This window comes from Protopterus annectens, chromosome 7.part1 (genome assembly GCF_019279795.1).
Source record: "Protopterus annectens isolate FY-2018-M chromosome 7.part1, PAN1.0, whole genome shotgun sequence".
In the NCBI taxonomy this organism is placed as follows: domain Eukaryota; kingdom Metazoa; phylum Chordata; order Ceratodontiformes; family Protopteridae; genus Protopterus; species Protopterus annectens.
In genome coordinates, this window is record NC_056740.1 from 143,167,432 (window position 1) to 143,194,484 (window position 27,053).

Here is a 27,053-nt window from a genome sequence, read left to right on the forward strand (position 1 = left end):
ATCATAGTCTTACCTCCGGATCGTTCCAGGGGGGGCGGCACTGCAACTGTGGTCCCATTAGCTTGACAAGCCTTATCTGCAAAGCCATGGAGAGGATCATAATGGACCTCATAAATAAAGACATAGGAATTTGCAGACTTTGGATCCATCCCAGTTTGGCTTTGTCAAAGGCAGATCATGCCTTCTAAACTTGGTTGACCTTAAATGTTAACCCATACATCACAAGATGGGTTGCAAACTGGCTGAGTGACAGAACCCACAGGGTCAGAGTTGCTGGCGCCATGTCAGACTCAAAGCCTGTCACAAGTGGTGTACCACAGGGCTCAGTCCTGGGCCCACTCTTGTTTGGCATCTACTTTTCAGTACAAGCAAACACAGGAGGGTTATGGCTGACAAAGTTTGCAGATGACTGCAAACTGGGCCATAGTGGGAAACTGCAAACTGGGCGCCATAGTACATCTGACACAGATATCCTTCAGAAGGGTCTCACAGAAGCGGATAACTGGTGCCAGAGCCATGGCCTAAGTTAAATGCCAAAATGCATAGTCAATACCCTTCGGGAAAAACAAGGTTACCCCTAGCTACCAAATAGGTGGCAATCCACTGAGCATAGAAGAAGTTATCAGGGACCTGGGGACCCAGGTTGATAGTAGTCTGTCATTCGACACCCATGTAGCTAAAGTAGTTAGGAAGACCTTCTACATTGCCCACCTTATCATGAAGGGATTCTCATCTAGATCAAATACTCATCACTCATCAGACCAATGATTGAGTACAATGAAGAACTCCAGCTCTATTCAGTCGCTTTACATGCTCAGAGGTAACCCAGATTTGATGAATATGCTTCACCTCAAAAATCTAGATCCGTCAGAGCCACAAGGCGGGAGACTTAAACCTCAACACGGCTATTAAATAGGGCGCTGGGGAGGATAGATTCATCACCCAAAGACTCCTATGCTGTGGAATAAAATCCGGTATATATGGAGCAGCACCACACCTGGCCCTGTTCAAGAGAAATCTTGACCAATGGATGGGAGATCGCAGATATACCCCAGGATTACCTCAGTGTCACTGCTCAACAGATACTAAAGGGGTAGGTAAGCAGCAAAACTATGGGCTAGGCTTGTAAATGCCCTCGGGCAGATAGCCTAGTATGAACCTATGAACCTATGAATCTGCTTACAGATGCAAATGTGCACTGTTTTATTAACATCTGTAACCCCTAAATAGCTGTGCTGCTGTGGTCTCTGCTACACCTAAACTACATACTTGTGGAAGGAGCTGTTACAGAAATACATACTAGCTCTTTGCTCAGGAAAAAATGAAGACCTTTGTTTCCAACTCTGAAGGACTCGTCAAGGAGGAGAGGACCAGATTTGGGCTCTTGTGGGAGTGCTGATTAACCATGTTTCAGCTCTGGGAATTGGTATGATAATTTGTCTTTTGCAACAAATTGAAAAAATGTTCTGTGTGGGAGAGGTTAAACAGATGTTGATGGAAAAACAAGATCATTGCTTTATTTCTTCATAGCCCAAGTCCAGAGACTGTGCAAGCAGGTCATGGCTCTGTAGTGAGTCTGGCAGCTAGGAAGTAAGAGAGTACGTATGGCTTTAAGGGAAGGGTTAAGGAGAGATTTGATATTTGTGCACATCTGGGATGTAGTACATTGTTTGGCTGGCATGGTGATAAAAGTTAGTTGTGCTTGATTGACCAGCCAGTCTTGCTTCTTTGAAGATTGGTAGTCACTGGTGTTAAGTTACTTAAATTTTTTTTATGCAGTGTAGTACAAGTGTCATGATCACTTGGGGAGTGGATAGTTTTCTTAGTAGCTTTGTAGTCTTAGATGCATTAAAAGCGATTTCAGTTGTGTGGCTGAAAAGACATGTGTCCCACACCTTCCTGTAATTACTATTTCTTTAACAATATAGGCTGCTTTGCTGTGGTTGAAACATAGCTTCAGTATTTCTTTTGTAGAAAAAAATTAAATTGAAATGCTCTGCATAGAGAATTGATGCATGTTGTGGTAAGCCACTGTTTAGATTTTTATATCTTAAAATGTGAGCTCTGCTGTTTTTGAAAACAATTTAATGTAGTTTTATTTTGTTTTTTGTAGGGAAAGACAAAATTATTTTTGTGACCAAAGAAGACCACGAAACACCAAGCAGTGCAGAACTTATAGCAGATGACCCTAATGATCCTTATGAAGACCAAGGTAGGAAAAGCTGCGCTTGTAGTGTGAATTCGGGATACTAATGGACCACTGCATGCACACTGCAGTGCAGAACATTTTATTGCCCTGGGTCAATAAAATCTTAGTTACTGACTATGGGTTTGATAGTTCTAACCAAAGACACCATGTGCCTTAAGGTAAAGTATTTTATAATATAATGTTAAGTCATTTTGCAGCATCCAAAACTGAAGTGTGAACCTGTCATTATAGGCTGTGAAACCAGTAGTACTTTTGATATGCTCTGTACCAATATAACTAGATTTGGTAAGGGCGGTCCACCATCATCAAACCAGTAGGACTGAGACTACAGCTTATCAGTCCATTTGACATCTAAAACTCTGTAGGCTATTAGCTCCTTCAACTTATCCGTAATGCTGTATTGGCTAGTTTCTTCTCTGGGTCTTTCTTGCTACTCAGCATTCTTTTATTGGGAGAAAAAATAGCACATGGTTCCATTACTTTCCAAAAATATGTATTTTTTTTTTTTTTTGCGAGAAACATGTTTTCAAAATTTTTGCTGCTTTTTTTTCCACTGTTCATACTGCTGCCTGCTACCCAAACTGCTGTTCATACGAGGCCTTTTTAATTCTTTCCCCCTTTTTTTAGATACTTTAACCACACCATCCTCTAGGCCTCTGCTTTCTTTTGCTGTGCCTTGGCATATGGTGTTGGTGTTGTGCTTTCATTTTGTTTGCTACCTGTGTAGCTCTCTTATCAGTAGCTATTTTTAAGTGGTAGGGTGATGAGACTTTATTCTTTTAAGGTTTGTCATGATTGTTTAATGTTTTCTTTCTTAACTGATACTTTATCAGAAATGAAAAGCAGCGTATTTAGAAAATGCTGTTAATGTGGACATAAAATTCCTCCTATTCTTGTCTGCCTTGGGGCTGAAATGTTTTAAGGAAAATGTGATGTTTGTGATTTTTATTTGTTCATAGGTGTTTACTAGGCTAGTGAGCACAAGGGCCTTTTTAAGCCTAGCCATGCATCCCAAATCTCTGGCAAGTTCTGGTAACCTTGATAAGTGTAATCAGGGGACTGGGATATGAACCATTTACAGGTTTCCTGTGTCCATTAGAGACGTAGGTGCCAAGTCAGGAATGAATTTTCTGGTCTTCATCCAGTTGTCGAAGTTGCACTTGAATTGGGTTAGGGAGGAACTCTGCTTCACATGGATAGTGGAACTTGTTCCAGAGACAGTGGTATACCTCTTTTTCCAGCAGGTCCTGTTTATATGACAGGCAAGGTTTAAGTCTTTAGAATGGGTAACTTTGGTGCTGTTTGATGGACCTCCTGCATATCTGTAAAACAGAGTGGAGTCTGACAATGCCCTGTATGCCAGGGATAGATCTCCCCTCAACAGCCTGTAGGAGACAAAAATACAGTGATAGGGCCTTGAGGAGCCCTGCATAGGAGATTGTACGTACACTCTGTATTCTTTTAGCGAGGAACCCCTGGATGTTCCATTCGTTGGATATGCCTGGTTATGTGCATACCAAAAAGGGCATTGTACACTATGATGGTTCTGAGGAATACAATGGAACAATGACTTTCTTGGGGCTAGATGCCATACCTTTGTTTATAAGTTGTGCAGCATAGAATGATTTCTTCACTCCTGTAGATGCATGATGGTCAAAGGCTAAATTACTGTCTCTGTGTGTCCCCAAGTCCCTGACTACTGGGTCAACTCTAAGGGATATATTGTCAATATGATAGCTAGCAGGGTGGATTGCTTCTCAAAATATACTATTATTTCTGGCCTGTTCTTTATGTTATGTATAGTTGGTTAAATTAATTTTGAAAAAATTAAAAGGGAGTTCTTTGTCCATCTCTGATGGAGCTTCTACCTCAGGTGTAGTCCTTGTTAACCCCATTGACTCTTCAGGAATGAGCCCAAGTTTCTTAACTCCTCAGTCATTGTCCATGCCGGTGTGAATGACCTGAGATGTACCTCCCTGGACTACATGAAAAGAGACATAGAGGAGCTCTCTGATTATGTAGCCCAGGCCGGTATGACCCTGACCCTGAGCAGCATATTACCCTCACCAAGAATGATGCCACAGTACAAAGACAAAATTATCAGTTTTAACAATTGGCTTAATTATTGGTGTCATTCTAAGGGGATCCAATGTCTGTCTGCTTGGGATGACATGCTTGACAAGCCACGCTGCTTCACAAGGGATGGCTTGCACCTGTCACCCCTGGGCTTCCGGATATTGGCCAAGGCTCTTGCCACCCCCATAGTGCCTTTTTTAGGCAAGGCTCAAATGACAAACCTACCTCCTTAGAAAACACAAGTGGAAAAAAACTAAGGGTAATGGTGCTCAATGCCAGAATTCTAAACATCAAGATGCACGCTCTCGAAGCCCTCCTCAGTATGGAGAACATCGATGTCTGTGCAGTGACTAAAACCTGGTTCAAGGCTCCTGAGAGCACCCCAGCACCATCAGGTTTTACCTCATATCATGCTTTCCGGCCCCAAAACTTGGACCAAACCACAAAAGGAGGGGGAGTATCCATATTCATCAAAGATATCCACACCTCCAGGTTAGTGGCAACACAAGAAGCATCGGAGACCATCCAGGTGCAACTAACCATAGGCAAAACTGCCCTACAGTTTGTAGCATGCTACAGACCACCCTCTCAAACTCGGGAACCCCCACACAGCCTTCCTGAAGACACTGGAGAGTATGAATGTCTCTCCAAATACTATCATATTGGGAGACTTCAACTACCCAAACATAGACTGGGAACATTACTCAAGCCCCAACACCCTAGCCCAAAGGTTCCTAGAATTCATAAACTCAAATGCGATGGAACAACTAGTCACCATTCCCACAAGAGGAGATAATATACTAGACCTGATCATCACAAACATGGGGACAAAATGCTCCACACCGGAAGTATATCCCTCATTGGTGAGATCAGACCATAAATTAATCTCACTGGAAATCCACATCCGCCCCACCCGCTGCACAAAAGACCACAGTGAAGAACTTCTCAAAAGCCAACTTCACACTTCTTAAGACTGAAGTGGTATCCCTCAAGGCCCCTGGGCCAGTGGAAACCACAACCCACAATGTTGAATCCTTTACAAATGCCTTCTATGAGCACCTTCAAGAATGCATGGATCATGCAATCCCAAATAAAACCAAGACCCATTCCCCCAAAGGCAGGCGCCCGGTCTGGTGGACCCCAGCCATAAACAAACTTTACAACAGGAGGAGGAAGCTACTACATGACAGAGCAAAATCCCTAAAAGGGAAGGCATCTCTGATCAGTACTAGCAAAAAACTACGATCACTCATAAAATCATCCAAGGCCAACTTTGAGAGAAAAATCGCAAAAGACACAAAAGACAATCACAAGGCCTTCTTTAGCTATGTTAGTAACCTGGGTGGAAACTCCCAGATATGCTCAGAGTTAGTCCAAAATGACACAAAATACACTGAACCCACAGACATTGCCAACATTCTGGCAGACAGGTTCAGTGCAAATCCCCCCCCCAAAAAAAAGGAGAAATATCTATCCCAGCAGAGTGTAGCCTCCCTAACATCTCAGATGCCCAGGTGAGAGCCGCCCTCTCTAAAGCTAAAAACACAGCATCAATGGGACCGGACGGTGTCCCGGGCTGTGTGCTACATGAACTCCAAGAGGAACTAAACCCACACATAAGGCTGCTGTTTAATCTTAGCCTTACTACAGGATACGTACCCAAAGAGTGGTGAACGGCAACAGTGGTCCCACTCCACAAAGGCGGTGCTTCTACGGACCCTGGAAATTACCACCCCATAAGCTTGACGAGCCTGGTCTGCAAAGCTATGGAGAGGATCATTATGGAACTCATAAACAAAGACATTGTGGACCTACAGACATTGGATCCTACCCAATTTGGCTTTGTCAAGGGCAGATCCTGCCTTTTGAACTCTGTCGACTTTTTTGAAACGGTCACTAAGGCCATTGATGAGGGTAAGGTAGTTCACACAGCCTACCTTGACCTTGCAAAAGCTTTCGACACAATACCCCACTCAGGCTTCATAGACAAACTCACCAGCTTAAATGTAAACCCATATGTCACAAGATGGGTTGCAAACTGGCTCAAGGACAGAACCCACAGGATCAGAGTTGCTGGAGCCATGTCAGACTCTAAGCCGGTCACAAGTGGTGTCCCACAGGGCTCAGTCCTGGGACCCCTCTTGTTCGGCACTTATTTTTCCGAGGTGCAGGCAAACATAGGAGGATTGTGGCTGACAAAGTTTGCAGATGACTGCAAACTGGGTGCCATAATTGACACTCCAGCGGACACTAGCATCCTACAGAGAGGCCTCATAGAAACGGATAATTGATGCCAGAGCCATGGCCTTAAGCTGAACGCCAAAAAATGTATAGTCATACCCTTTGGGAAAAACAAGGTACCCACAAATTACCACATAGGTGGTAATCCATTAAGTACGGAAGAGGTAATCTGGGACCTAGGGACCCAAGTTGACAGTAACCTCTCATTTGACACTCACATTGCCAAAGTGGTTAGGAAGACCTTCTATATTGCCCACCTTATCATGAAGGGATTCACATCTAGATCAGGAGAGGTCATTGTGCCCCTGTACTCTTCTCTTATCAGGCCAATGATTGAGTACAATGCCCCATTTGGGATGTATCTCACCCGACACCTGCAGCAGTTGGAAAGACCCCAAAAGTTCCTCACCAAGAGGATAAAGGGTCTCAAACATATGTCATATGCTGCCCGGCTGAAGAAACTCCAGCTCTATTCAGTCGCATACCGCCTACTCAGAGGTGATCTGTGCCTGACGTACAAGGTCATGTCCAATCCGGAATTAATGGACATGCTCCACCTCAGAAAATCCAAATCCATCAGAGCCACGAGAGCAAGAGACTTGAACCTCAACACCGAAATAAATAGGACATGCTGGAGGGACAGATTCATAACCCAGAGGCTCCCTACACTCTGGAACAGAATCCCAGTCCATGTTAGGCAGAGCCCCTCACTAACTCTATTCAAGAGAAATCTTGACGAGTGGATGGGAGATCGTAGGTTTACCCCGGGGTCATCTCTGTGTCACTACTAGACAGAGGCACAGTAAACTAAACCCTAAATGGGAGTAGTATTCTCATCCTAAGGGGTGATGTAAGCCACAAACACTCTGGCTAGGCTTATAAATGCCTGAGGGCAGATAGCCTAGTATGAACCTATGAACCATTTGTGGGACAGTAACCTTGCTGCAACTCCTTTGCATCATTAGCAAATTCCAAATGCAGTAGTCCTTCACCTTATCCCTTCTGTAAAATATCCTAGTAATACTGTTCTCCAAAATTAGATCCCAAGACTCTTTCCCCTTCTTCCATAAAGGCTGGAAGAAGTTTAGAATAATTAGTGTCTCTCTGTCTGTCTCTCTCTCACACACACCTAAGGCCATTCAGAGCCCTTCTGATTCGCCTGCCCAGCAAGCCTCATCTGGACTTTCACTATCTTGCTGTGTGATTGCTCCAGTTCTGGTAATGACCAAGGAGTCTTTTTCTCCTATGGTGGTCCAAATCTCTACCTCTTCCCACAGACTGATACCAAAAAAGCATACAAAAGTAAATAAGTTTTTGTATTTCATATACTCCCAAAAGGTTACATCCTTTTGCAACTCCTGTCTGTCATAATGATTTTCTTTCTGTAAAATTTGAAGCTAAGTTTTTAACTGTTAAAGTACATCTTATTGCCATGTTCAGCTTCCTTCAAAACTCCAGCGTGGCCTTTCACAAGGTTAGAGAATCAATACAAATTAATCCTCCTTTCATGCCTTTCACAGGATTACAGTTATTACAAATTAATCCTCCTTTTGTGGTTAAGGTAGCCTCTGAAACAAACCTTAATTTTAATTTGCTCATATTTTTTACTAAGTATCTTAACAAAGAATGTTTGGTACACTGTGTGTAAATGTCCACAGACAGCTCATATTTTGCATGGAGAGAACCAGGCAGCCAGGAAAGAAAAGCGTTTTGTCTAGTTTTCCAGCAAAATACTGGAATTCAAAGTTTTCCTAAGGTACTTTGTCCAGGTGGCGTATTGACTCTGTCAAATTCTGTTATGAAAAGTACAGTAAAAGCATTACCCTCTCTGCCTGCAGCTCACCATGTTCAACAATAGCAGTGGCTGCCTCTCAGGCCTTCTTCAAAAATGCATCCTTAAAAGATGCTCTCGTAGCTGCTGCTTGGACTTCCCTGAACACTGTATGCAGAATTTGATGGAGTCATTTGCATACAAGGGTTTTAATATTCTACGTCTGCCACCAAAAATGTGATAATCATTGTCCCATCCTTAAAGAACTCCATATACTTTTTAGATACCAGAAACCAGTATTCTGGCACGCAGTAATAGACTTGGACTGGTTTGTGCTTTTACATAGAGGTGTGGCAGACCTCACCACTGACAGCCAAGTGTGATTCCAGAATGCATGATGTGGATTTTCCCACTATTCACCATAGACAGTAAAACTTTTCTGTGGACACAGTAAAGTATGTTCTTGGTTCCAAAGTTTGCAGATGTCAACCAACTTTTATTTGTATTCTTGCTCACAGGACATGGCTAGATAACTGAAGTCCTATAGTTTGCTGTGAAATAAATATATACTTTTAAAGGACTGTGCGGATCCTGCTGGCATATAGGTTCATATATTAATTTTGGGAGTTTATTGCAAAGGTCGTTTGTTATCTAGCTAATGAAGTTTGCACATTACCCTTGCCAGTAAGGGACTGAGGGGCTTGGCCTGGGATGAATTTTATGGTTCCGTAGCCAATCATCTAAATTAGATTTGGAGAGCAAGGAATTTTCTTTTATTTCTATGTAGTGGAAGCTTATTTGAGAAGTTGTAGATCCTTTGGGTGAGAGATGTGTGTCTCATTAGGCTCTGTTTTATGTCGTGAGAGTGGGTATTTCTAATGCAGGCAATTTATGAACATGCAGAAGGCCAAGCAGCTCAGGGTAATTTCCCACCTTATGGAACAGGCAGAGAAGTCAAAATGATAAATAAAATTGTAGCTTTAAGATATTCTGTGGACCTTAGAGAACTCTTACCCAAAATTGTATTTGATGAAGAAATTTTGTGTTTCTAGTTGATCCAGCTGTAAGGACAAACCTGCCAAAGAGGGTATTCAGTTATTGGCCTAATAAGGGAAGAATGGAAGTGGGCTTACCACTTCCTTGGACCTGGAAGATGCGCCTTTTAATAATTAACTGGACAAGATGAGATGTGTTTCTAACTAGAGTTAAATACGCGGTGGTTGAAGAAAGAGTTCATGGTTTATGATCATGTACATTCATGCATATAATTAGTATTCTCATAATCTCTGTAATCTTTTCTGAATTAACAGTGTTTTGCTGAACAAGTTAGGTATTTCAGTACAGAACCTAGAGATGTATGTGTTATTGGAATACTGACTTGTTTTGTTTCTAGTTACCGTCTGAAAATGATGAGTAGGTCTATTCTCACAGTTCAGTTGATGTTACGTAATGGGCAAGGAATATACTGGCATATTTTATAGGTAAGTACTAGGCGGGCTGCCCTTGTGGCCAATTTTAATCCTAGCCAGTGACCCTCTTAATGCTCTAACTTATTCCATTTGGTTAGAGTTTTGCCTTACCCGTCCCATGGTTGATTATTGTATATTACCCCTAATGAAAATAACTTTGATTGTACCATAGATAATTTGAAGGGACGCACACATGAGATACAGCATTTAGGAGCTGCTTCTGTCCATTAGTAGTAGTACAGGGGCCGGTTCTGGGGTAAATATTTCCATTTTCCATCCATAGATCCAAGTTGCAGTTGACTGTGAACAGGGATGAACTTTATTTTATGTGGATGGGGAGTCTGTTCCAGTGCAGCTGTATCTGCAAGATGTACCCGTCCCAACCATTCTTCTAATGATCTGGTGATGATTTTCATCATGCATTGCCTATAAAATAACATTAATGAAAAGTCTGTGTAATTTGCAGAACATCGTTGAACAAGCAGTTTCACCAGATTTCTAGGATGATTTAAAATCAGTACATTGTAACAGCATCCAGAAATACATGTATAAAAATATAGATGAGAGTTACTTAGATGATTTAGGCAGTTCTTAGCATTGTTTTCAGATCTTCATTATTAACTTAAATTAATTCAAATCCTCTTTTAAGACTGTAGTGGATTCACTTCAGCTGGTTAGTTATGTTGACCAGAGGGACAGTGGTTCTGCACTCCTTGGTCTCTGGCTTTACTCCAAATGCTTTCTATAGTTATATTAACATCTTTGAAAACAGTATCTCAGGTGTTCATATGACTTTCACTATGGCAGTTGTATTCACTATGTATGTGATTTGGCTGCAGGCATGTGTGTGCCTAACCAGCCCAGCTCCTAGACCTGTATGGATGTCCTCCAGTGGGCTAGCTGGTCCCTAATAGTGATACAAGGCATCCTAGATTAAAAAGAGTCGTTGGCCAGTACCATTATTCTTTGTCTGCAGACTTGTGCTGCATTTTTTTGAAGGAAAGTTCATGGTCACACTGTCGTTAGTCTTAGCCTTAGACCTCTAATCTACAGAATTCTTCAAAAGGTAAGTATCTGTTTAGGGAAAATGCTTCCATTGCTAGATTTTATTTGCTTTTTGCTGATGAATAGTTTTGAGGAAAAAACATCTCCTCTCATTTCCTAGGTTACACCTCGTGGCAGCCTGAAAAGCCTTTGCATCTGCAGACATCAGATCACATTTAAGGATTTGAATTTTAAGTTCCCTTTTCTGCTTAAGAGGGTTCAAACTTGCAGCAGACTGGCAGAGTAGTGTGGACTTTACCAATGTGACCATAGTGAATGTAGTCTAGGAAACTTGCAACATGCATAGAACGGCCAACAACCCAGCACTGTTTGTGACCATAGTGAATGCAGTATAGGAAACTTGCAACATGCATAGAACGGCCAACAACCCAGCACTGTTGTAGTCCATAACTTCTTACACCAAGTAAGGTGTAGCAAAACCTTTATTTATAGGTTCATAGGTAGGAGGTTCATAGGTAGGTTACTAGGCTATCGGCCCAAGGGCCTACATAAGCCTCGCCAACAAGGTTCCCTGGCTTAAGCCACCCAAGAAAGTTATTTTCCTGTGCCACTGTCGAGCAGAGACACAGAAGTGATCCCCGAGGTGCATTTCCTATTTCCCATCCACTCTTCAAAATTTTTCTTGAAGAGTGCTAATGAAAAACTTTGCTTGACATAGATGGGTGGCCTGTTCCAGTGTATGGGAAGTCTCTGGGACAGGAATCTATCCCTCCAGTCTGTCCTGTTTATTGTGGTGACAAGGTTTAGGTCCCTAGAGTGTGTAGCTCGTAGGGATTGGGATTTCTTTAGGTGTAGTATGTCCAACAACCCTGGGTTTGACATAGCTTTATATGTTATGCAGAGTTCACCTCTGAGTAGGCGTTATGCTACGGAGTAAAGCTGGAGTCTTTTGAGGCGGTCGGTGTAGGGCATTTGTTTGAGGCCAGTAATCCTCTCTGTGAGGTACTTCTGCGGCCTTTCCAGCTGCTGCAGATGTCTTGTGAGGTACATTCGAAAAGGGGTGTTGTACTCTATAATGGGTCTCATGAGTGTCGAGTAGAGGGGAACAATGACCTCTGTTTCCTGGATGAGAACCCTTTTATGATGGTGTGCCACGTAGGACGACTTCCTTACTACTGTGGCGATGTGGCTATCAAAGGAGAGACTACTGTCCACTTGGGTCCCAAGGTCTCTTATCACACATTCGGTGTTAAGTAGATTGCTGCCTATGTGGTAGTTCATGGGTACAGTTTTTACCAAAGGGAATGACACTGTACTTTTTGGCATTGAGCTTGAGGCCATGGCTCTGACACCAGGCATCTGTCTCAGCGAGGCCCTTCTGTAGGATGTCCACATCATTTGGGGACTTGGCTATGGCTCCTAGTTTGCAGTCCTCTGCAAACTTCGTTGGCCAGAGGCTTTCTGTGTTAGCCTGTACTTCAGAGAAGTAGATACCAAACAGGAAAGGTCCCAGGACGGAACCCTGTGGTACTCCACTTGTCACTGCTTTGAGGTCAGATTTGGAGTCTGCAACTTTTACAGTGTGGTTTCTGTCAGTGAGCCAGTTGGCAACCCATCCTGTGACATAGGGATTTATACCTAGTTTAGTGAGTTTAGCTATAATTCCAGAATGGGGGATGGTGTCGAAAGCCTTGGCGAGGTCAAGATAGGCTGTGTGAACCACCTTACCCTCATCTACGGCTTTGGTGACTGCCTCAAAGAAGTCTATCAGATTCAGGAGGCATGATTTGCCTTTCACAAACCCGAACTCGGTGAGATCCAGAGTTTGGAGGGTACCAATGTCTTTGTTTATGAGTTCTATGATATGTTCCATGGCCTTTCAGACCAGGCTCGTCAGGCTAATATGTCGATAGTTCCCGGGATCAGTGGTGGCTCCCCCTTTGTGGAGTGGGATAACTGTTGCTGTGTGCCATTCAGTGGGCTCAAAGCCTGATGTGACGCTATTATTGAACATGGTGCTTAAGTGAGGAGCCAGTTCGTGTAAAACGCAGCCTTGGATGTTGTCTAGTCCCATGGATGCTGTATTTTTGGCTTTAGAAAGTGCAGCTTTTACCTGCATAGTTGTGATTACAGGGACTCTGCATTCTTCCTATATAGATATTGGCCCTTTAGGGGATGAGGGGGGGTAAAGTCTGCCAAGATGTTGGCGATATCATTTGGTTCTGTAATTTTTGTGCCTTTGTGCTGTAACTCGGAGCTGATCTGGGTGTTGCCATCGAGATTCTTGACATAGCTATAGAATGCTTTATGGTTGTCCTTAGAATTAGTGGCGATTTTGTTTTCGTAGCTAGCTTTGTAGGATCTTATAAGGGATCTCAGCTTCTTACTGAGGCTGACTAGGGAGCTCCTCCACTCATGGGATTTTACTCTTTTGCAACAGTTTCTTCCTTCTGTTGTACAGTTTGCTTATGGCAGGGGACCACCAGATTGGCTTCCTTTTTTTTGTATGCTAGCGTCTTTGTTCTGTTGGGATAGCACGATCCATGCACTCGTGTAAGTGCTTATAGAGTGCATTTGTGTAGGATTCAGCAGTTGTAACTGTATTGTCCATCTGCATGGGTGTCATGAAGTTCACCACTTCTGTCTTAAGAAAGCATGAAGTTGGCTTTGAAGAATTTTTTTACCGTGGTTTCCTTAATGGGGGTGGGATGTGGATATCAAGGGTGATTAGCTTATGGTCGGATCGGACCAACGAGGAGTTGACTTCAGGTGTGGAACACTGGTCACTCATTTTGGTAATGACTAGGTCTATGATATTGTTTCCCCTGGTAGGGGTGTGGATAAGTTGATCCAGGGCATTGGAGTTTATGAATTCCAGAAAGCGTTGAGCTAAGGAGTTGGTACACGAGTAGTTTTCCCAGTTATTGGTGGGGTAGTTGAAGTCGCCCATTATTAGGGTGTTTGGTTGAACCCTAATATTTTCCAGTACATCAAGAAAAGAGGAGTGGGAATCCTGGGGCATGGTGGGGGATCTGTAGCAAGCTACAGTTTGGATTGCAGTTTTGCCCAGAGTTAGTTGCACTTGGATACCCTCTGATGCATTATGCTGAGCATCTAGTCTGGAGGTGTGGATATCCTTAATGAATATGGACACACCTCTGCCTTTGGTGTTTCGGTCCAGGTTACATGGCTGAAAAGTGTGGTATGAGTTGTAGCCTGGTAGTGCAGGAGTGCTCTCTGGAGCCTTGAACCAGGTCTCAGTCACTGCACAGATATCTATGTTCTCCATTTTAAGGAGTGCCTTGAGTGAGTGCATTTTGAGATTTAGGCTACTAGCATTGAGTAGCATTACCCTCAGTTTTTGCTTGCCTGTTCTGCTACGGTGGTGAATTTATTTGTACCTTGCCTAAAAAAGGCACTATAGGGGCAGCAAGAGCCTTAGCCAGTATCCAGAATCCCAGGGGCGACAGGTGCAGGCCATCTGTGGCAAAGCATTGTGGTTGTTGATCATGTCATCCCAAGCAGACAGATACTGCATCCCCTTAGAATGACACCAGAAGCTTAGCCAATTGTTGAAGTCCAATCATTTTGTCCTTGTACTGCAAAACATGCATCATTAAATAAAACAAATGTACTGACACCCAGTGGTGAGTAGAAAAAAATGCATGCAACTGCAAAACTTTCTATTTTTTGTACTTTGTCCTGGGGAATAACAGCTGGAAGGGTAATAATCATTCTTTTTTCCTTGGCGCGTGCCAAAGAAAAAAATAATTATTATTACTCTTCCGGCACTTATTCCCTAGGACTTAAAGTACAAAAAATAGAAAGTTTGCAGTACAAGGACAAACCAAATCAGCAAGTGGAGGGAATGGACAACAGGTTAAAATGGATTACCTGTTTGAAAGCGTAACAATTTTGGAGAAATTGTACCATAAACTGTACTAATGGACTTAACTTGCAACACCAACACTTGCCAAGTGTACCAACATATTTGAATTGTAGTCGCTTCTATTGTAAATATATTTCTACCTGCAGTGACTCTCACTACAGGCTCAGAAGATTTTGCTCTAGCATTTGCAAGGTACAGCAGAAATAGCTGTGCTTTAACCTGTTTTTTTTTGGGAAGCATTGGCTCCAACTACTGCATAGTTACAACTTGTGTTTAACTACTGTTGTACGGTGAACGACACGTAGCGTAGTTTGTTTGACTGCGTGTTAATGCGTTTTACCTACATTGACTCGCTATAACACTAGCCTCACTAATGTAATGTTTGTAACAAATGTGCTTATATAATGCTCGTTTATGATAAGAAGCTTTTAGGTAGTGTAGTATTACTTGTACCGAGTTATTAGCCTTTGTCTTTGCAAAGTGTTTTAATCCTCTCTGACTCGTTAATATGCTATCAGTATTATGTTTCAGTTAAAAATAGACAAGTTATTGCTGCTCAACTGTTTTTAGTTGAATGTATTGCTGCTCATCTGTTTTTTTGTGTTCCTTCTACATCTCACTGCTGCAACGGTTCTGGCAGAGCGTATCTGCAGTAATTAGGATTGATAAGAGTACAGTTAGTGCAAGTTATTGTGGTGAGCTGTTTTTTAGTTAAAGTACAAGGTGTTGCTGCACAATTGTTTTGTGTTTCTTCTACCTCTGACTGCTGCAACGGCTCTGTTAGAGCGTTCTACAGTCATTAGGATTGATAAGGAGACTGCGATAGCATTTAACTACTTGGCGGCATGCTTTTGTAACCAAACATCGCCTAAAGAGTTGGTGAAGCTATACTGCAGCTTCTAAAACAAGGTTTATCCTGTTTTTGAACCTTCCCATGTTGAAACTGCTGGAAAGGCTACACTCGTATCTGGTGTATTATCTGATAGCGTACACATAATTGGTGGCATCTGCAAATTAACTGCTGTGCTAATCTTTCAATACGTTTACTTAAAACTTTGTTTAGGACCATTCCCTACTGTTATCTACAGGAAAGATCATAGCATTGTGCAGATCCTCCGAAGAGTACGATTATAAGTGTGGGATACTGTCCTAACTAATCGGGGGCGTTGTTTACTAAAACATAATATAAATTCCAATCCTGTTAACTGTTGAGAAGAACTCTGCAACAGATATCTATTTAGAACGCCAAGAAGATGTTCGTGTTGGCATATTACTGAATTTAGCAGAAATTACATCACAACTTATCCTGTATATTGTTCTTTATTGTCCTGGTACAAATAACTGCTGCTTATAGGCAGTACATAGCTGTAGCTGTTGAAATTGGGCCAAATAACTAAATGATGAAGAACAAACTTATTGCAGATCTGCCTGTTACTATCTACACTAAATATACCACTTTTTAGTAGAAATGCAGGTAATAAGGGGCGGTTGACCTTTCAGTCCTACCTACTACTAATGCATTCAAATTAGCAAAGTACTATTCACTATACCCTACTATCTCAATAGATTTGTATAACTGGAAATAAATTGCTCCCTGTAGCAGAGACCGGTTATTCACTATGCAACAATAAGTCTAGCATTAGCATTTTCACAAAACAAGTTGCTACCAGTAAGCATGTATAACAAACAGTCAGCAATTGCCTACACTGAGACTGTAATACCAAGTAACTAACTGTGCTAATTACTACATTGTCTCATCTACTCTGACTCTCTCTCCAACTCCAATTCTGTCTAGAATGCTCTTTCCTTGACTTCATTTGCAGCTACTCTCCTCAATCCCTTTGTACTCTCCCAATCTAATGGTAAAGCACCCTTTTTCTGGTATCTCCTCCACTCAAACAACTCTACTGCAGCCCTATTGCTTATCTTGCCCTCTACCTCACTCTAAACAACACTATTGCAAATTATCTCACCCTTCTACTACATTTCTATCTTGTTTTACAGGTCCCTGCCTCTTAAATCAAGCTTCTAATAAACCTGCAAAAGCTGAAGGTCTCGCACGCCCTTTAGGTGTGCTGCTTCACCAGAAGACATCAGTCCATGAACAACGTATGTTCTATAACAAGCATAAGTTACCCTGTCCTGTTTTTGACTTCTGTGAGCCTTGTTAAAGTATTACTCCTGGTCAGCGTCAACGTCAACAACATCAATGTGTCCCCCTTACCTGGGTTCACCCTGGCCATTAAAACCCATCTCCTTCCCTCTGACCCTCATACCTCAGCCTTTAAATAGCTCTACTGCAGCCATCTACTCTTCCTCTTGGCTACCCCCTCCATTGCTCACCCATCTTCATTAATAACTGACCCTCAAATCTCCATTGCTCACTAGCCATAGCTTGAATCACCCTTCCTTCACTCACACAGCTCTCAACTAGACTCTCCAGTCCCTGTCATTCCTTTCCCTACCAGTTCCTCTATGCCCACCCCTGTAGCCTAACTCCTAGCTCGGTCTCTTAATATCCCTCCCATAGATTTGTGCTACAAATCTCAAGCTGACCATTACTGTAACAGTAACCCAGTAAACACTATAGCTTAGATCTCTCTTCTATTGCATTCCCCTACTACTCCCACTGATTGCTTTCCTTGACTGCTGCTGCTGATTCCTTACTATGCTGCCCCGCTCCATTAGCTACACTCACTCCGCTACCCTACCCCCATTCCCACCCACCCCATGGGCTACTGTAACTTATAGCTAAACACCACACCCACTGGCAATTCTCACACATCCCAGTTATCCTATCATTTCTCTCCAATCAATCACAAACCCCTCCTCTGACCTCACCCTCACTCACACATACCCCACCCTACACACAGAAAAAAATCCATCTCCACTTTAATACCACTTGCACCACAATAAAAATGATGCTCAAAGCACACAACACTTCTCTACTACAAACATTAATCTATCCATCCACTACACTTACCTTACTCCTACTCTCCCTTCTCTCCTCCTACCGTATCCAACTCAATTTCAGTAACCCACCACCATGGCAAACTGAACCCATAACTAATCACAATCAGCTCAAATGCTCCACAATTACTCCCAATGACCTTACCTCCTGTGAACCACACTCCTATATGTACTTCCACCTGAAACTAAAAACCAACCCTTTCTCCTATCAAAAGCAATATAAAATACTAAACAAGTTAACCCAAACTATACCATAACCTACTACTAACACTCGCGTGTTGCGGTGATATACACCTCAATCCAGGACCTACACCAACTACCACATCTAACCCTAACATAATAAACCCTTTATATAACCAACCCATCTCATCTCTCCTCTTCCTAAACACAAGTATAAGAAGCATACTTAACAAAGTTCAGGAACTTCATGCCCTATTAGCCTTATACAAACCAAGATAGTAATACTAACTGAAACCTGGCTTAAACCACATCATCAAAACAATGAGATCATAGCACCTGGTTACAATACTATTTGGAAGGATAGATTAGACAAAAAAGGTGGAGGGGTAGCAATATTATTCCAAAACCATCTTAACTATAGAGCAGTTTGACTGTGATAACCTGGATGTAAAAGACATAGAAATTATCCTAGCCATATTTAAACTAAACACCCACAAACAAATTATCATTGCAGGTGCCTACCTCCCTCCAGGCAATAGCATTAATTCAACAGAAAACTTACTAAACTGTATCTAACTCCCTTCCTCATGAAACCATACTACTAGGAGATTTTAACATAGACTGGCTCACTTGCTCCAACCGCAACCGCTCTAACCACATTAACCTCCAATTGTTCACCCACATAATACATACCCCCACCAGAACCGACAAAACAACCAAACATCAGTCCATCCTAGAATGGATACAGTCATCCCACCCCACTCTTGTACATCAGTCAGGGACTCTCCCAGACAGTCTTAAGTGACCACCAACCAACCTATTTAATTTGGAACAGATCCAGCCAACACATCAATCAGCCCAGACTTGGGGTCATATGTAACAAAGAAACTTCATAGCAGCTGATTTTAACAAATCACTACAGTCTTGCAATTAGACTCCCCTTAAACACCTACCAGTAGATGAGGCTGTATAAATATTTGAATTCCACTTTCCTAGATATCTTGAAATTCCATGCACCCTCCAAGAACCATCAGGATAAAAAAACAACTATGCCCCATGGCTCACAAAGGATACTAAAACTACCATGAAAGATAGGGATAAAAGCTGGACACTATATATCAAAAAAACAACAAAACCCCTTCCCCAAGACAAAATTATTTGGAACGTAGAAACAAAGCCAAAATACAAATTAAAGCAGACAAGACCAACTACTATAGAAAACTTCAAGTAAAATTTGCCCACAACCCCCAAAAATTCTGGACTACCATAGCAGGAATACACTCTACCCAGGAAAAGCCACTACCCATACCCCTGTACTACCAGATAATGAAACCAATATCCCCACCCAATTTAACAATTTCTTCACAGAAACAGTACTAAAATTCTCCAATGCCCAAATTAAATACACGCACAACACAACTAACCACGCCAACACAGCAGAATAACCAAAACACCCCTACCACCACCTCCCTGCAGCCAGTCACTACCAAGACAATATCAAAGTTACTTAAGAAACTAAAACCAACCACCCTAGCTGCAGACAAGCTGCCTGCTGATTTCCTCCAGATAGCAGCAGAAGCTATAGCCTATCCTATCTCTATCCTCGTCAATAGATCATTATCTGAACACAAAGTACCCACTTCACAAAGGAGGGACCTCTCTAGAACTGACCAACTACCGCCCAATTGCAATCCTATGACCTTTATCCAAAATACTGGAAAGGGTTGTTCACACTCAGCTAATACAGTTCCTTCTGCAACATAATCTTCTCTCCACTACACATGGATTTAGACCATCACACAGCACTACCATTGCATTTCTCTCACACCAACATAATCAACCAATACAGGAACAAAGGACTATATTTGTATCCTCCATTTTCTTAGACTTATCTAAGGCTTTTGACATGGTGAATCACAACATTCTTCTTCAAACCATGTCATAACTAAACATATGCCCATCTACTATACAATGGTTCACCAACTACTTATCAGGTAGGCAACAAGCAGTTCTATGGCAAGATAAACTATCCTCTCTACTGCCAGTCTCTATAGGAGTTCCCCAGGGATCCATCTTAGGCCCACTATTGTTCTCCCTCTTCACCAACGACATCTCCTCAACCCTATCCAAAGCCTCAGTAGTGCAGTATGCTGACAATACCACAATTATGTGTGCCACCCCCACGATTAACTACACTCCCTTACCCAAACTAACTTCTCCCAAGCTGAAACCTGGTTTGCTAACATCAAACTTATACTCGATCCAAACAAAACAAAACTGATCCTCTTTAAACCTGGCAGACGCCATCCTTTAAATGAGAACTTTAACTTAATAGCCAAAGGTGATATCCAAATAAAACATACATCACACACACACACACAACTACTAGATGTTGAAATCGACAACCAGCTAAAATTCGACATCCTTATAGCCCAGATCTAAAATTCAACATCCTTATAGCCTAGACTATCAAGAACGTCAACAGAAAACTAGGACTTCTCTATAGAAACAAACAATTCATGACTAAACAAACCAAAGCTACTATCACTAGAACCCATCTCCTGTCTGTACTGTTCTATGCCTCCCCCATACTAACCAACCTGAACCAAAAAGAACTAAATACAAAGGAATCATGTTATAACAAGATTGCCAAGTTTGCCACAGAATCCACACACCAGTCCCATCACTGTTTATCCCTAAAGCAACTCAAATGGCTTGAACTGCCACATGCACTACTATTCAATCAAATCTCAACAGCACAGAAACTCTTTTACTAACCAGATTTAACCCCGGCATTCCAACATCTAATTCAGCCATATACCAGCTCCAGAGTGCTAAGATCCAGTAACCAGAACCTAATGAAGGTTATTAGACACAAAAATGAAGCGGGTAAATCTCTGTTTGCCTGTACAATTGTCCAAACTTGGAATGCTCTACCAGGCCACATAACTTCTACTACCTCAACTAAAATATTCAAACGCAACCTTAAAATCCACTATACTAACAACTGACTCTGCTCATGCTACTCCCCTGGGTAAGCCACAGTAATAATCTGCTAACTTCTCTGTCAAAGCTAGCAACTACCATCTTCTAAAGGAATAAACCTTTAAATCTCTATAAACTTCACTGTATTAATTAACGTTCTCAACGTTTTGAAAGCAACAACAATCCCTATGCTAGCTGTATCTTATTTACATGGACAACTGTAATTACTGTCTGAACAAAAAGTATTGCCTTTACCTATTCCTGTGTGTCATGACTTTATATTTACTTGATATTTTCGTAAGGTTGTTGTATAAATGAAACTGTTATGTGTAACATAGTCTCTGCATTGTACTTCTTCTTTGAACTATTTTGGAAATTTTTTTTACTGCGGTGGTGGTGTTGCGGTAGCGTTGTCGCCTCACAGTAAGATGATGTCCTGTTCGATTCTCCGCTAGAGCGTTTTCTGTATGGAGACATGCGTGAATGGGCGTACCTTCGTTGAAGGTTGTGCGTCAGGGCCGGCAACTCGGCATGTAAAAATCTACTGCCAATCATTAGCAGACTGGAGTTCCACTGTGGCGACCCCTAACCGAGAAAAGCCAAGAAGAGACAACAACATACTTGGAGCTTTTTTTGCTTTACCTGTTTTGTAAATGATACTTGGAGCTTTTCTCCCTGGGCCTCTGCTGAAAATGGACCTGTGTCCAGTCGGACTATCCCGGTTAACAAATGTAAAATAAATAAGGCTTCTTTCTCTGTACCAAGTCTAATACAGAAAGAACACTGACCTAGCTTTATAGTCCTATATAATGACATCATTAAATATATAAATCTGTTCAACATCTGCAGATCAGATTAGTTATCATTTTGATAAGGGTCATGCCCAAAGCATTCAGAAACATAAGCAAACTAGTAAGTGCCAAGGAAAAAAGAATGATTATTACTCTTCCAGCTCTTATTCCCTAGGATTTCAAGTACAAAAAGTAGAAAGTTTTGCAGTTGCATGCATTTTTTCTGACCACTGGGTGGCAGTACATTTGTTTTAGTTACTGCTTGCCAGTTGTAATTGTTTTCAAAAGCATTTCGAATGTGCATGTTTAGCAGATTTGCATTTGCATGCATTTTTTTCTACTCACCACTGAGTGGCAGTAGATTTGTTTTAGTTAATGCTTGCCAGTAGTAGTAATGGTTTTCAAAAGCATTTTGAATGTGCATATTTAGCAGAAGTTTTTTAAACCTGTATGTTATGTTTTTAAAGACTGTACTTTCTAAACTTTTATGCAGGTTGTGAAAGCCTTGTTCTAAGCTTTGCAAAGGCTGCAGTTGGGATTCTTTACTTAACACTGTTTGCAATGGTGGTGGTATCTACTACTACAGAAAAAATTCTCTTCCTTTCAGTAGGCACATCTTCTTTGCCTTCCTTGGGAAAATAGAACCAAAGAAGGTACAGGCTGACTGCCCATTTTATCTTGGATGTATGCGTGCATCCCTGAGTCGGGAAAAGGCCTTGCAAGGACATCATAGAGTGCTAGGAGGCAGGTCAGGTGGCCACCTGCCTGTGCCAAATTCTAACTTTGTATGCTATTGTAGCAGTATATTGTAGCAGTATCTTAAACGCTGTTATGATGTGTACTCATGCACCTGTAATTTGTGTCTCGATGTAGCGATGTATGTGAATTTCAAGTCACAACAGCTGCTCTTAATTGCTTTAAACACAGAGGTGGATTATTTTTAGTCTGTATTTAGATTGTGCATTTCCTGGGGAAATGCAAAGGATAAAGAGGGTCTAGCATATAATAAATTAAGTTTCTTGTAGTTAAGTTTAGGGAATAATCCCAGAACAGTTCTGACCAAGAGTTTTAAGTTTGCACTACAGTATTTTTCAACCCCCCCCCCCATGTCTAGCTTCTTCTCAATTATCTGTCTCACCGCAAACATTGGGTCAGTTGTACCGTATCCTGATCTGAATCCAAACTGTTCATTTCCCCTCTTACTTTCTATTTGTCTGCATATCAATTTATTAATCCCCCTCTCTGGATCTTTCATGCAATCTGACAGGAGTTTTGATACCTTTGTACCGCGGTCATGAATGTCTCCTTTGTTCTTGTACACTGGCATGAGTATACTTATTCTCCAGTCATCTGGGATGTGTCTCTCCACACTGCTGAGTACCCTCAGGAGCCATTTATCCCATATCTCGCCCAGCAACTTTATCATTATCTGCTGTGACCTTATCTGAGCCTGCTGCTTTCCCTGACTTCATTTCCTTAGTGCTTTTCTTCTATGATGGGCACCTCTTCTCTCATCACAGGCTGTGTGTCTAGGGCAGTACAGCTTCTGTGTTTTTTTTTTTTTTTTTTATTGAGAAGCTGTTGGAAGTACTCCTTTCACCTACCTTTGATGTCCTGTGGACTGGCGAGCAGGTTGTTGCTAGCATCCCTTATGGAGGGTGTCTGGCTGTCTTCTTTAAATTTCTGTCTTTGCCTTGCAACCTGATTATAGTTTCTTTGTGCCATCTACTGAGTCACTTTCCCATAGGTGGAAGAGTGGCTCTGATGCCTTGTTCTTTGCTATTGCAACTCCCTTTCTTAGCTTGTTTGTTAGCCAACCAGTATTTCTTCATAGCCTGATCCATCTTTTTACTGTGTCTCATTTTTTTGTGTGCTCCTTTCTTTTGATGACTTCTTGGACTTTTGCATTCCACCACTATTTTTCCTTGTGTACCTTATTTCCATGCCACATCTGTTCTGTAGTCCTTACCCATGCTGTTTTTGAGGTGCTGCCATTCTTCATCTCCACCTATTTCCTCCTCTTCTTGGAGTGCTAGACACCTAAGTAATTCCTTGAAAGTGTAGTGCTTTCTCTCTAGTCGATTTCCAGTCTTCAGCCTAGTCTCTATTGACCTTAGAGCCATCTCTGACCACTGCTTGCAGCCGATTTTAGTAACCACTGGTTTATGCTGTCGGCTGATTGTTTCACTGTAGATAACTTTGTAATCAACGATTCTACCCCAATGCCCTTTCCTTCCTAGGAGGAAGTCTACTTAAGTTGTATGTTGGCCTCACTTGTGTATGATCTTGTGACTCTTTCTGAATGTGTGGGCTGCTATCAAGCCATCTGCCAGACAGAAGTCTATTATGGCCTTGCCTTCTTTATTCCCTTTGCCCCACCCATATGGACCCATTGTGTTATCCTGCAGCTTACTGTCTGAATGGACTCTCTTCTTCACTGTCGGGCATTGGCTGATATTATGAATAAGGCTGAAGTCTGCCATGAGTCTATCAGTAATTCTGATGACCTCCCACACTGCCTTCTGAAGCCTCTCCTTCACCACAATTCCCACACCATTTCTAGCCTGTCCTCCTCCTGCCCTTCCATCTCTTGGATACATCAAATGTATCGAATGTCCAGCCTTCTCTGTACCTACATGCCATCCACTTCCAAGCTTCATCCTGTCCGTGAATCTGCAATGAGTGTAGCAGTTCTTAGTTCATGTTTGGTAGGTTGATTGGCTGTATGTTCAGCTTTCACTCAACAGAGCTGTCCCAGGTAACTCATGCTGGGCAACTAGACATCTGTCGGCCAGTGGCTTTTTGACCCAGGGCTGCTTGGCCTTATGGTGGGTACACATTGGCCAGTAGGGACATATATACCCCTCCCACTGTTAGCAAGACTTTCTGCTCTAGGTTTGAGTTGGCTTAGTCCTCAACCCACTTATCACCAGCAAATACCCGTGGCCATTTGTTGACATTAGTCAACATGACTGAATCACCTAGAGCCTTATTTTACACCATTGAGTAGCTAGCCCCTCCATGGTGAGCAGTCTGTGATCTGTGCTCTCCTATCTTGAGGAAACTCTGCACCACAGTAGATGCTCAAAGTCATTGGTCTATACAACTCTTGTCCCATAGAGCACCACGTAGAGTCTGTGCAGCTGCCCACGGCTCCATTCATTGATGAGTTTAAGATGGAAACGCACAATGTTTTTCAGAGGCAGGAGGAGCCCACAGACACATGGGAAGGACATGCAAAATCCAAATGGGCATTGGCCGTAGGTCAGGATCGAACCTTGGTTAAGGGAGATGGAAGATCTTGACCATTATGCCAGCTGCTAGTCTCATTGTTGTTTCACATTGTGTAAACACTGACTGCTGCTATCATTACTTGTATGTCGTAAGAAATGTAGTTATTCAGGTAATTTGAAACCTACTTAGTTTAAAATGTAGTTGTATAAAAATGACTTTTCTGAATGCATGTCTGTGGTCATACCTCTCAAGTGTACCTCATTACGAGTTACATACCTCATTTGGGGTCTTAAAAAGATCATGTTCCTCGAACTTCCTCAAAGTTCCACATTGAAAGAGTCTGTCACACATTCAGTGTTAGGAATTTTTTTGAAGTGAAATCCATGGTAAATAGAAATGAATCATATTAATTCATTGAAGGATCTTCTTTAGAAGTAAAACCAGCATATTTTAACCATCCTATGACCTTCCTAGTTGAAGTTGTTAGTAAGCCATTAGTATGTGTTCCACATTTTGCCCATTTGTTCCACATTATGAAGGCGAGTGTTCCTCATTTTGGAGATGGAAGGTTGAGAGCTATGTCTGTGGTGGCTATGTTCACCTTAATGGAGAAGTTAGAGTTGTGGACATGAAGCTCTGATTATCATGATTCTATAGGCCTGGCAACATATGATAACTCCATTCATTAATAACAAGACGTTTTCTTTACTTTATTCCAGGCTCTTTTAATTCAGAGTCCATCTGCAGGCTAAATAAGAAATTATTGCGTAGTTAAAGCTTTTAGTACAGAATATTAACAGGCATACCTTTGCCTTGACTGAATCACCTTGCCCTCACCATTAGGGAAACATTGCACTAAGCCACATAAACATTAATTCTTCACCTCTGTGATTCAAAATAACATACATGGAGTATCCTTTTTTGCGTGTATGCTGCAGGGAAGATCATCATGTTTATGAACTTCATAAAGCCTTTTTAAACTAATACATCTTCTAACTCTCCTTTTGTTTGTTTTTGTTTGGTTGTTAACTGGATAGGTGGACTGATCCAGGGTCTTTTTCAGTTGAGCCACAGACAAAGACATGAATACATATATGGAGATAGTAAACCTATCAACTTGGCAAAAATATAATCTGTTTACACAGAAGTATTTTGATAGAAAAAGGAAATAAAATTCAACACAAATAAAAATATTTTTGAGTCAGATCAGAAGGAACCCAGACTGCACATTATACTTGCAACACTTTGCATGTTACAGATACATATGGATAATGGATGCGTAAATGGCCTTTATATATATATATATATATATATATATATATATATATATATATATATGTATATATATATTTATTTATTTATTTATTTTTTTTTTTGTAGGACTGAGGAAGTTGGCATGTTGCATTTGTGAGGCAGTTATGCTTGGGTAATACAGTAGATGCCCATGGGAGTTTTTTCCTGAAATGGTAACTGACCCTTTACATTACACCGTACAATGTAATATTTTTGAAAGGGCTGTTCCCATAAATAGGTTAAAGCTTAGTGGTCGTCGAGTGATTGTTTTATTATTTGATCGGGAATTGTTTTGGTTCCCCAGTTTATCCAGTAAAGGTAGACATTAAGAGTTTGGACATAAACCTTATGATAGAGAGAATATTAAGTCCTTCAGTCAGCGACTTTGTGTGATATTGAATTGTTGTGGAAAGCTTGTTTTTTGCAGTAACCCTTATTTCAGTCTGAGAAATCTTTGTGCTACACAGCTTTTAGAAAGACGGCTTTTTCAATTATCCCCCAAGATTGCTTTTGCAGTAGATCTAATTTTAGGGCTTATGCCACATAAGCTCTCTCTTGTCTTTTTTTTCCCCATCCATCAGCGGCAATAGAGCCTCTCAGGTCAGCATCATTTCATTCTTTCCATCCAGACATTGGTGTACAAGGTATATAACTGTAAATCCTACAGTTGCTGCAGTACAGAACTTGCATAGTGTTCTAATGCTGCTTGATTTTTAATTCAGCTTATAGATGTTCAGTGCTGCTGCATCACCAAGAAGATATCCGTCTGGGACAGAAATGTCATATAAAGGAGTGTTTAAATGTTTGGAAATGTATGAAGGCTCAACAATAAAACATGAGAAAATGCAAACAAAACTTAAGAATATATTAGACTAAAATTAATCTTGAAAACAGCCCTAACATCTAGGAACAAAGTCCAAGCTATAAACCAGTTTGCCCT

At 41.5% G+C, this 27,053-nt stretch overlaps 1 protein-coding gene across 1 annotated transcript in view; it reads left to right on the forward strand.

Moving 5' to 3' along the window:
* Positions 1-27,053, forward strand: part of CHCHD4 (coiled-coil-helix-coiled-coil-helix domain containing 4) — a 133,170-nt gene that overhangs the window by 24,081 nt on the left and 82,036 nt on the right. Inside the window, exon 2 of the mRNA XM_044078602.1 lies at positions 2,114-2,212. Coding sequence (XP_043934537.1) covers positions 2,114-2,212 — 99 coding nt within the window. The remainder of the gene's footprint in view (positions 1-2,113; positions 2,213-27,053) is intronic.